The sequence below is a fragment of the Palaemon carinicauda genome, chromosome 1 (assembly GCF_036898095.1).
Source record: "Palaemon carinicauda isolate YSFRI2023 chromosome 1, ASM3689809v2, whole genome shotgun sequence".
Taxonomy (NCBI): domain Eukaryota; kingdom Metazoa; phylum Arthropoda; class Malacostraca; order Decapoda; family Palaemonidae; genus Palaemon; species Palaemon carinicauda.
Window position 1 is genome coordinate 250,425,185 of NC_090725.1, and position 12,174 is coordinate 250,437,358.

At 46.1% G+C, this 12,174-nt stretch overlaps 1 protein-coding gene across 2 annotated transcripts in view; it reads right to left on the reverse strand.

The window, feature by feature from the left end:
• LOC137655090 (serine-rich adhesin for platelets-like) overlaps nt 1-12,174 on the reverse strand; it is a 258,167-nt gene that overhangs the window by 143,169 nt on the left and 102,824 nt on the right. For both annotated transcript variants that reach the window (XM_068388991.1, XM_068388984.1), the window contains exons 3-4: nt 8,743-8,901; nt 3,825-4,010 (exon numbers count right to left, since the gene is read on the reverse strand). In XM_068388991.1, the coding sequence (XP_068245092.1) occupies nt 3,825-4,010; nt 8,743-8,901 (345 nt within the window). The remainder of the gene's footprint in view (nt 1-3,824; nt 4,011-8,742; nt 8,902-12,174) is intronic.

A 12,174-nucleotide genomic window follows, 5' to 3' on the forward strand; every position in this document is an offset into this window, starting at 1 on the left:
TGGCTGTCTGCTAAAGAAGGTGATGAATGTAAGAGTTGATGAGAGAAGTACAAGAGGAAGGCCAAGGTTTGGGTGGATGGATGGAGTGAAGGAAGCCCTGGGTGATGGGAGGATAGATGTGAGAGAGGCAAGAGAGCGTGCTAGAAATAGGAATGAATAGCGAGCGATTGTGACGCAGTTCCAGTAGGCCCTGCTGCTTCCTCCAGTGCCTTGGTTGACCGCGGAGGTAGCAGCAGTAGGGGATTAGCATTATGAAGCTTCATCTGTGGTGGATAACGGGGGAAGGTGGGCTGTGGCACCCTAGCAGTACCAGCCGAACTCAGTTGAGTCCCTTGTCAGGCTGGGAGGAACGTAGAGAGGAGAGGACCCCTTTTTTGTTTCATTTGTTTGGTGTCGGCTACCCTCCAAAATTGGGGGAAATATCTTGGTATATGTATGTATGTATGTATTATTATTATTATTATTACTTGCTAAGCTACAGCCCTAGTCGGAAAAGCAGGATGCTATAAGCCCGGGGGCTTCAACTTGGAAAATAGCCCAGTGAGGAAAGGAAACAGGAAAAATAAAATGTCTTAAGAACAGTAACAACATTAAAATAAATATCTCCTATATAAACTATAAAACCTTTCGCAACACAAGTGGAAGAGAAATAAGATAGAATAGTGTGCCCGAGTGTAACCTCAAGCAAGAAAACTCTAACCCAAGACAGTGGAAGACCATGGTACAGGGGCTACGGCACTACCCAAGAATAGAGAACAATGGTTTGATTTGGGAGTCTCCTCCTAGAAGAGCTGCTTACCATAACTAAAGAGTCTTTTACCCTTACCAAGAGGAAAGTGGCCACTGAACAATCACAGTGCAGTAGTTAACCCCTTAAGAGAAGAATTGTTTGTTAATCTCAGTGTTGTCTCGTGTATGAGGACAGAGGAGAATATGTAAAGAATAGGCCAGACTATTCAGTGTATGTGTAGGCAAAGGGAAAGTGAACTGTAACCAGAGAGAAGGATCCAATGTAGCACTGTCCGGCCAGTCAAAGGACCCCATAACTCTCTAGCAGTAGTATCTCAATGGGTGGCTGGTGCCCTGGTCAACTTACTACCTATAAAAGGAATAGGAGGAATTGACTGTAGAGGCTCAGAGAGACCTAGATATAACACCTCATTCATCAAAGACGTAACGCCTGAGACGGGCATCCGACTGGATGTTTGGATGGCGAAGGTGAAGAGAGAATTGGCCTCACACTTCCACAGGTGGAAGAAAAAAATGTGTATTTTCTTGTAGCTGAGCTGAGATTTTCTGTCCTTGTTGGAAAGAGATGCATAATCCAAACTAGTAGGAGGGGACCAGCCATGTGGCAACCTACTCGAGGATGAGAAAAAAGGGAGTTATCTCTTGGATGAGAACAGCGATGATGTCCAAGGCATCCCTTTCCCAGCCATGACCAAGACGCCTCTTTCCTTGGTGAAGCAAGGTACAAGGAAGACCATCTCTGAGCTAGAGCAGTAACAACCACAGAAGTAGAACTTCTACAACACCAAAATACAGGGGTGTTACAGGGTGGTCACCTGTCCACACGTTCCTTGTCTTTGCTGATCAAAAGAGATGGTGTTTCAACGTGGTATGGACGTTAAGAAGGTGAACTCCGGCTGCGGATGGCCGTCAACGTCAAGAGGGTTAAAAGACAAGTCCGAGGTCAAGCTAAGGGTTGGTCAAATATGCTTCTTTGGAGGAGCATCCTGTTGAGTTCAATCCCCTGGAATAGTGGGAAGAACTGGTGGCGGCGAATAGGCGAGGGAGCCAGCGCAACTATTGAAGCTATTCCATTCAATGAAGATGTCGATTTGTAGGGTAACCATGTACCACAAGTGACCAAAAGGAAGAGACAGGGAGCAATAGAGGCGACCTAATCCTTTAGACACACCGTCTGATGAAAATGTTCATAAGGGATGAATGTTTGAGAGCGCTGATGAGATCTGGCGAGCTGATGAATGTATCGGGAAACTGACAGCACTGCACTAGTGTGAAACAACAAGTTCTCAGCGGCGAGTAATGTAATAAGCACAAAGGTTGACACTGGCGTTTTACCCTTTTCATCGAAGGCGATTGCTGGGTTAGGTTCCAGGAGGGTATTGTGTGCTAAACTCCCTCAACTGCATATAATAATAAGCACTACTGGAGTAGTGCCGCTCGAGAAGGTTATCTGGCCCCTCGTGGAAGTTCTATGTCAATTGAATGAGGAGAATCGCTCTGATACTCTAAAGCATTCGAGGAAGCCAAAGTGGCAGAGCGCTCTGCGTAAGACGAAGAGAGCAGGAAGGTCTTGCTGGGAAGCAGAGCGCATTCTTGTAATGAGGATTGGAGTTGGAAGATCTGCAATCCTTACCAGAGAAGATCACCGTTGAATGAAGTAGAACACATCCCAAGGGTCAAGCTTCTGAGATTCTCTGATGGCCGTCGGAGATTCTACCCGCAAGCGGAATGAGCTGTCAGAGGTTGCTGGAAGCCAGAAAACTGTTACAGAGCTGATGAGCGATCACGCTCTGATGGGCGATGGTGAGCTGACAAGCCACTTGGCGAGTAACGAGCGAACGCCGGATGACTGTGAGACTGCCGATGATGATCTTGCGCTGGCGAGGTGGGAATTGAGGGGTGAAAGTCACTGGGTGACGAGTGACAATCACTTGACTTCTGGCAGGTGTAGGAGAAAATTGTCAGTCCTAAGAAGGAATGAAGAGACACATCCTAACTGCAGGGGAACGAGAACGTCTAAAGTGGCGAGTTGGCGAGTGCTGAGTTGGCGGCAGCCTAGCTGGCAAACGCCGATGTGGTGGTGATTTGTGAGCAGCTCTGGGAGAGTCTCACGGTTCTGGCAAATGATGAGCACGAGCCACGGAAGCCTCTACACACAAGCAGCTTAGACAACAGCAGCAGGTGCTATGCCTCTCAGCGCCTCCATAGGTGAATCAGGAGTCAGGAAAACACTGTAGGGCTAACTTCAGAAGTCCTGGCGGTGGCTAAAACCAAGGAAGGAAAACTTCCTTGGGGTCAGGTTGCTGTTGTCATCATTATACAGCCACACATTGCAAGGGAATACTGTACCTGCTAACAGTCATGCCCTACAAAAGGCACAAAGATGATTAGGATTAATGGCAGGTTTTCACTCAAATGCTGCCACACTTCTTGTGGTTTTACCCAAAAACAACAGCATATGCTTTTATTATTCAATATACTATATCCAAGTTTACCTAGACACAACTGTATGTCAGCACTCTTATCCAATTATTCAAGAAAGAGTAAGCAACCATTTAAAATAGTCAAAATTTAAGAGGCAGCATGAGTGCAGTAATGTGTGTACTGCTTATGGCCAAAGTAAAAAGTGCAATTCTTGCTAACTGACAGGTGGCAGAGGCTTACCCACCACCTGCCACTAGTTATAACTGCAGTAGCTAGCTAAATATCAGTGGCCATTCCAGTTTTACTGATGTCATAATCTTATTAAAGGATAATAGTTTGCATTTGTATAGGAAAAAATAATCTATACTTGCCTGCAATATCTAAAATAGAATCATTATACAGAATTTATGTTTAATTATCAGTGCAGTATCAGGTAGGTACAGTACCTTTACAGTGGGAGCCAAGTAGAGAATGGGAACTGCACAATGGATACTCCAAATAAAAAATCAGCAATTACCTCAACCAATTACTAATGATTCATTTTATCTATTAAATTCTATCAACACTATGCTACCCATCTCTTTTCAGGTATTAACCGTATATACATGAAGAGATTTTTACTGTCTAAATACACTTTATATTCTACTTACAATCCCTTCTAAATTCATTGTGATATGGAGTGGGGCTTGACAGCTCTGAGTCATCTGTGACTAATTCCCTTTGGCCTTCTGCCTGGCCTCGGAAGTCATCCTCTTGAGCATTCACAGCCCCTGGTAAAAAATGTTCTCCTTCTGGCGTGGTAACACGTTCACCTTCCACCACGCCATCTTCAAAATCTGTAAATTATTTCTCATTTTAATACAACATAAAACAAAGAACAAATACTTTCAAAGGGTTATTATAGAAAGCATTCCTGAAAATTATGTTAACTATGTGATGATAATTCCAAAATAAAACTCCTTTATTTAATAAAAAAACACTACAGGTACTGTAATAGCTAACATTTCATTTTGTTAGAAAATATCCCAAGATATTCCTACAACATAGGAAAAAAAAGAGGACCAGTCTTTGCAATATGAATAGTGCAATTGCACAGAAAAGTTCTATAAGTATCAGCTGACAACCCATTTTATTCTTACTTTTTTAGCGTGTGCATATAATTGGACCAAAGACTACTACAATTAAAATATATAGCAAGATGTGTTACAAGGAACAAATGACCGATGAAGGGAATAGAGGGGGGAGCAGAGATTGGTAGAGGAGGAAGAAGGTAAAATCTCCATTCTTTCTCAATATCACAGAGGAGTCATTGTCAGAGTGACTGATAATGACAGCGCTCCCTCTCAGGAGGAAGCTAAAAGAACTTCCTCAGCTGCAACACAAACCATTACACAATGTTTTGTCAAAAGGGGAACACTGAGAACACTCAATGACACTGCAACCCATGAATCAATATCCGATCAATACTGAGTGCCAGGTGTTCCCATGAGACGAACAATTCTTACTAACGGATACACATGTACAGGTGACACTACGTCTAATTTGGGTAATTCCCTCCTGAGGCAGAGAAACTACCATGAAGCAATATGAATTACACTGAGTTTATCACCTTTCACATCGGAAAAGCAAAAACAATACTCTAAAAGGGAGGAGGGCTGCTTACAGTTACCCCAACTCAGAGGAGGCCTCTGAGTAGGGACTACCTGTACTCTAAAAGAACACGCTACAGCAGGAAGCGTCTCCTAGCGTCGCATAGGCGAGTGCTTAGCTAAGACTCCCTTGGCTGTGAGAGGCACTGAGGGTTTAGCTAGACGTCTGTCTGACGAGTAGTCAAGCTCATCATCAGGTTCAGTCCAAGGTCGTTTGGAAGGTCTGGTTAAGGAGCTACACGCTGATGGACTGTGCATACACCTACCTCTACCTCTAGACGAGGAACGTCTACACCTTGATCACGAACGCGAGGTTCGTGATCGGGATGTTCGTGAACACGAGCGTCTAGCTCTCATCCAAGAACAGCGTGAATGTCGTGAGTGTCTATCTCGCGAAAGAGAAGATCGTTCCCGTGAACGATACCCTCGCGAGCACGAACGCCACCCTCGTGATCGTGCGCATCGACCTCACAAGCGCGAGTACCATCCTCGTGATCTAGATCCAGACGATCTAGAACGCGAGCGCCTGGACCTAGGTCTAGACCATGCTCGTGATCGCGAAAAATGCGATCGCGAGACTCGTCTTCACGAAGAGGAAAGCCTCCTAGGAGAGCGTTGAGACCTAACCGTCGCGTGAGTGCGAAATTCTAGAGCGTGAGCGTCTTCTACGCGAAGAACGCTCTGATCGTGATAACCTATGATTATTACGATCAGGGGAAGAAATTTCAGAAGGGCAAGGCAATGGCGATGCTCATCCCTTAGCGCTGCTGATGGAAGGCGCGCTGATCCCCAGAATATTATCACCTGCAACCTGAGGGTTCCTGTGGGAAGAAACAGAGGGATGAGGATTAATGGACGACGAGGATGGAGAGAGGGTTCTTCATCAGCAGGAGGTCGTTGGAGAGGCGAACGATCACCTTGTCCACACATGGAAAGACCAGAGGAAGGCAACAGATCGACCTCGCACAACTCCAGAGTGTGAGGTATCGTCGGCTGCGGAGAAGGTTTCCTCATGGCACCACGCTGAAGAAGGCGCTGCAGTTCCTCCCTCGAAGGGGGTCCCAAAATCCCTAAGGACGACCACACCTGAAACAAATCTGCAAGGGAAAAAGGCTCGCCAGGGGTTGGAGGAGAAGGTGCTCCTCTAGGGGAAGTAACAACCCCCCAGTACCCTGGGGTTGCCTAGAAGATGAGCGATCTGCACTCCTGCTCACTCGTCCATCGTGAGAATGCGCGCGAGGAACTTTTGAGAGAGATTTGGGGGTGCGAGAAGAAGAACACTTCCCGCTCGCCCGAGGGAGAACGATCGCGCTTAGACTTCTTCCTGCGCCCTCCAAACCTCTCTCATTAGGAGGCAGACCACTCCCTACACTCTGCGCAGGGCGAGCCCTGCTCGCAACAATGACCTCAACACGTAGGATACAGAGTGTGTGGGTAGGTTTCTAACAACGGCAGGAAGGTCCCGCACGCGGCACCCTCTCTCCCTGGACACGTTCGCAAGGTGAAGGCGATGGCAGAAGAAGGACATGCACAGATGAAAAGAGAAAGCAAAAATCAAAAGATCCAATGACAGTTAGGAGGAGAGCGGACACGTCCGGTCTCTACTGACCCAAAAGAAAAAGTGACATCTCACAGCTGTGAGAGTATATATAGAGGTGGCTGGGTACCCTCCAACCACCCCCTGCCTATCTGCTAAGCGGTTAGGCAGGGTTGCCACCTCGCAATTAAAGTCTAATGGCTACCTCCAGCTGCCGCTGAAAGAATATCCACATAAGTAACGGAAGGTTTGTTAGTATGGGAAAAAATTGTTTATATTCCCTAACGTGGAGACATGTGTCTAGTACAGGTGCGTTTAGTACGGTTGTACGTACGATCTATAATTTAGTCATTTTGAATTATTTTTTAGTACCTTCAGTTACTTTACTGTACAGTATTTGGTTTATTTAAATCTTTGTATTTTGAGTATGCGTGAATGTTCAAATCTTGTTTAAATTCCCTAACGTAGAGACACGTGTAAGCGATTGGTGCATTCAGTACGGTTGTACGAATCTATAATTTTTCCATTTTAAAATATTTTGGGGTACCTTCCGTTACTGTAATGTATAGAAGCTTTGTGTGCTAGTGAGTGAGGGAGGGCAAAATTTGGGCTGTTGTTGCGCTCTGGTGAGCAGGCAAAATAACAGGTTCTCCCTCGTGAGAGGTCGAAACCCTGGGTGGAAGTTTTGTAAAAACTTGACCCTGCAAAGCTATTAGCACTTTGCTGTGTCCTACAGACATGATGGTGAGGGGCCGGAGCTCCGAGCAGCCACCTAACCCCCATTGTTGTCTAGCTCCGAGAAGTTATGCTCCAAAGACCCAGAGTGAGGCATGGATGAATCCAGCACATGCTTGCAGAAGCCCCAGGGGGTGACCACTCTGGCGAATGTCACCTTTCCCGAGAATGGGTAGGTCATCAGACACCTAAAGCTGCTAAAAGGAGTCGGGCTGCCCTACCACAACTGGCGAAAGGTGACTCTTCCGCAAATGGGAAGTTTGTTCAACACCTGGAAGCTGACCTCTGGGCAGCTCACTGTGCTTTCCTTCGCTGTGCTGGGCAAGCCCTGACAGAAGGTTGGCATTGTCTGCTGCCAAGGAACATAGCCGAAGCCAGTTCCTGGGTTCACCCAGGATGGATCACCCGAAGAGTAACCATGGGGGGTACTTGTTTGCATCTGCTCACGTTCATCTACCAAAGCAGGCTGAACATAAGGTGGGAGAGAAGAGGCTGAGATAGCTACAGCTAGAGACACGAGAGACTCTTTCAGTACAACCTCTGGGGTCTCGAGAGTGAGAATTGAAATCAACCCATAATGAGGTATCCATGAGCTCTCACTGCGTCCCCAGTCGCATGACCTCAAGAAGCCCCAAGGAAGGCCAAAGCTAATGCACAGTGTCAGCAAAAGACTCCACTACTCTGAAAGTCAGCTCTGCTTTTCTAGGGGCAGCAACAGAGACTTCAGGACTGAAAGGTTGTCCTTGGGTCAAAGGGGCACCACTCATACTCGACCGGCCTCCAGAGGATCATGAATGAGCAGAGTCAGAATGGCAGGAACGAGCCAATAGAGTTAGACGGCAAGGTTTCTTCGCCTTTGAGGATGACCCTGAAGGAGAAGAATCCCTCGTTGCCTTCTCCTTCCGCTGCTAACCGTATCGCTGCCACTGGGAAGGCGGCCACTCCCTACACTCAGAGCAAAGGGGAAGCCTTTGAACAGGTATGATCCCTCCACGCAGGACAAAGGCTGTGAGGATCGGCCTCCACCAGTGACACAAAGGTGCCACAATGGTATCCTTCTATGCCAAGACAAATAAGAATAATCAATCATCATGTCAAGCCCACCTGAAAAGAGAAAGGGAAAGTTTTAAGTTTTAGGTCAGTTCTTTATAACCAAGTTTGCGGGAGAGAACGATAATGCTTATTCTCTTCCAAACCGAAATGAAAAGTGACATATTGTTACTAGTGCGAGTGTGAGCGGGGTGGCAGGTATAACACCAGCTCCCCACACCCGCTAACTAGCAGTGGGTAGTTATACCTCGCATAAAAGTCTTAGGACTGGTTCAAGCAGTTGCCAAAATATATCTCCACAGTAAATAGCAAAAGGGTTTGTATACAGTGCCGGAACAATGGCCTTTTATGATCTATTATCTTACAAGGGAGCATGTGAGGTATGGGCCTCTTAACCCAAAAGAGAAAACCCTTTTGCCCTAAATCTTTAATCTATTACTGAAATTATGACTGAAGTCATTCACATGCAAGTGATGTCCAAGCTTTGTAGGGCAGTGGTTTTACCATCCCAAAAACATTCAAAACTTTCCAGCTCATAAAAATACATTACAGGTATATTTACATAATTTTCTATCTTAAAAAGCCAGCTTTACTTACTACAAGAAACAGCCATAAAGTAAGTTCGGGTTGATGAGGGTGGACGATAAGGGACAATCTTGACAGTGTTACTTGGTGTCACTGATCGACTACCTTCATCGGAAGTTACATCACCCTTAGATGTTGTGGAGACAATCTTATCATCTCCACTGCTGGCCCCTGAAAATTAGTTTATTTGTACTGTACTTTCGAATACTATACACAGTGTGCTGCAACTTAAACTCTTTATGATACTAAAAGATGAACCGATTCATGGAAATTTTCTATTACCTTTTCTTACAATTTCTAAAGTACACTTACATGAATATCTACAAACTTGAGTTTCGGACTTGACTAAAAAGTATAAAACCTTTATCAATATGTATGTGGAATTCCTTATTGCCCATTAAGCCTAGTTTCAAGGAAACTGGTCCCGTAAAAATCTGTTGTATTTTTCCTAACTATATAAACCTGATTCCTTTACTAGGAGTATGGCTTCAGAAAAGCTGCAACAGCCATTAAAATTCAAGTACTGTTGTTGTAACTATCAGCAAGTGGAAGGGAGGCACAGCCAACCTGACAGTCTGCTAGACATGACAAATTTGGAAATATTTTGGATTTTTCCTAACGATACAAGCCAACAGCTATTTATAGGGGTATTACTTTTAGCGAGGGTTAACCCCCCCTCCCGCAAGTTAGCGGGGGCAGGGTAGTAACAACCCCTCTCACTAACAAACCTGTGACTGTACTTCAATTTGCTTGGAGGTAGGACTTCAAGGGGGCCTGGGTTGGCAGGCAAATCTGTATAAATAGCTACAGGTTTGTATCGTTAGAAAATATAAAAATTGTTTCCAAATTTGTCATTTGTTCCGTAATTGGAATACAAACCTACTCTTATTTATAGGGGGTATGAATCACACATTAAGAGGGCAGACATCCTTGCCAATCTGGCTTTTTTACTTTACCCAGGGATTCCCCTTTATGTGTTAGCACATAAAAGAGGAAACCCTAACACCTCGCTAACCATGCTATGCACGGTCTGCGGGCCTACGTAAGCTGTGTCTGTTGAGACACTAGCAATGTGACTGTCAAGAAAAGATCTCTTCTGAGTCATAGGAATCGTCCGAGGTCACAATGACATACCCAAAACCATCTCGCCAAGGTATGGGGACAATATTGACACAATACTAGGTTACACAAGGGAACAATGGTTTACCTGCAGTTGTTGAGGTCAGCTGTGCAGAGGACACTGGATGCTAATTTCCCCAAGAGAGGGGAGGGTGAAAAAAAGAAAGAGCCAGTCATTTTTTTTCATTCACTCAAGACTAAAACTGGGTAATCAATGCCCTCAACCTCCTGCTACTTGTCCATAAAGGAGCTTGAGGTATTAAACTAGTTGTTGTGCGGCTACCACAGGACCAATAGAGAATGTATCGAGTATCCTGTGAGTTACGTCTTGCAACCAGTGGGCATGAAAGTCGTTTGACACTTCCACACGCCCGCTTGTAGGACCTGAGTCACAAAGTAGTTATGTTTGAATGCCAGGTACGTAGCAAATGACCCTGACATCAAGCGTGCTGGTTGACATGTCAAAGGAGGATCTGGATTCAGAGCGAAGCCCATGACCTTGCGAATCAAGGCAGAGATGGTGATCTTCATTATCCTCATCTTGACCTTCTCCGTGCTGATGAAGAGTGTTGACACTCGGGGTGAGCTCTTGTAGCTCTTGATCTGGATCACTGGTCATGCTGTGAAGGATTCCCAGACCTAAGGGTTCGGATTCTGGGATCTGAGCTGCAAGAAACGAGGTCGAGCATTACTTAATCCATCGTCGTGAATGAGGGACGTTCAGGGCATCCCATGGGGTTCGCTGATTCTCTTGGCCGAAGCCCAACACGAGTGGGAGACCATTCATCAAGGTCAGGAGACCTATGCTGCCTGGAATCCTGGAACGAGGTCTCCTTTCCGACTAAGGGTCCGTAAGCTCGAAGCTTTGTAAGAGGGGCGATGCCGACGTGGAAGAAAAGTTATTTCCTTACGGTCTAAAGGCAAGGCTCAAGGAATTGATTGATTGATTGATTTAAAGTTTTCAGGCAGGCTCAAGGAATAGTGGTGACCTTTCATTGCTGAGGAAAGTTCCAGTGGAGAGAAAATGTCTACCTCTTTCAGTTTAAAGTCGAGACTCGAGGCTGAGCGACATATTGTAGTCTTTTACTGCTGAAACCGAGAGGAGCATTTCCTCCCACAGATACACGAAGAACTCCACTATTGCTGGAATAGTGGCATCGAGTGAAGAGATACTCCTTTCACGACAACAACCACAAAAGACATTCCACTTTGCCTGGTACACTGAGGCTGATGATCTACGCTGGTGTCCAGACATCCTTTTTGCAACTTGTTGCCAAAATTCTCTCTGAGTGAGGAGATGCTGGATAGTCTCAAGGCATGAAGTCGTAGCAAAGTTACGGCTTTGTGGAAGATGTTGGCATATGGTTGTCTGAGTAGATAGTGTCGTAGAGGAAGTTCTCTTGGAAACTCCGTTAGGAGTTGCAGAAGGTCTTGAAACCATTCTGCCGGACACCATAGCAGAGCTATGAGGGTTCCGTTAGGAGTTGCAGAAGGTCTTGAAACCATTCTGCCGGACACCATAGCAGAGCTATGAGGGTCATAGAGAGATTGACCAATGTTCTGGTCTTGCTGAGTACTCTTCTCATCAGAACAAACGGGGAAAGGCGTCAACGTCGATGTTGTCCTACCGTTGCTTGAATGCATCTTGCCAGAGAGCCTTGGGGTCTGGGACTGGAGAGTAGTACAACAGGAACCCGAACGGAGGTGAATGGCGAACTGCTAGAGAAGACTGAAAACGGCTAACCGTTGCATGCTGACAGGTCAGTGAAGGATGAGTGACCAGGTAGCTGGAACCAGCTGGAGAGTCACAAACCAGGGTTCACTGATTAGCTTGTGGCGAGGAGAGTTGGTCTGACGAGCGCTGCAAGGCTGGCAAACGAGACTGAGGAGTCCGAGGTCGCAGGCAAAGGGCGATCAGAAAGATGCCTATTGGTGATCAGTGATCGGCGAGCTGGAGATCTACAATCAACGAAAAGACGAACAGGTGATCGGCGGTCGGCAATTGCGAGCTTGCAATCGGCGAAAAAATGAACAGGCGATCGGCGGTCGGCAATTGTCAAGCTTACAATCAGCGAGTTAGCAATGTAGCCTGATGATTGACGAGCTGGCAATAGGCATGCTGATGATCAAAGAGCTGCAAAATAGGTGAACTCTGAGGAACAGCAGAATAGTTCAACAACTGGGGAGTTGGCGATCGGCGAGCTGGCAATCGGAGATGGCTGGCTGGCGAGCTGACGATCAGCAATCAGCTTATTGGCGATCAGCGATCGGAGATCTGAGACGACGCTCGGAGAGCTGGCGATCAACCAATCGGATGAGCTGAGG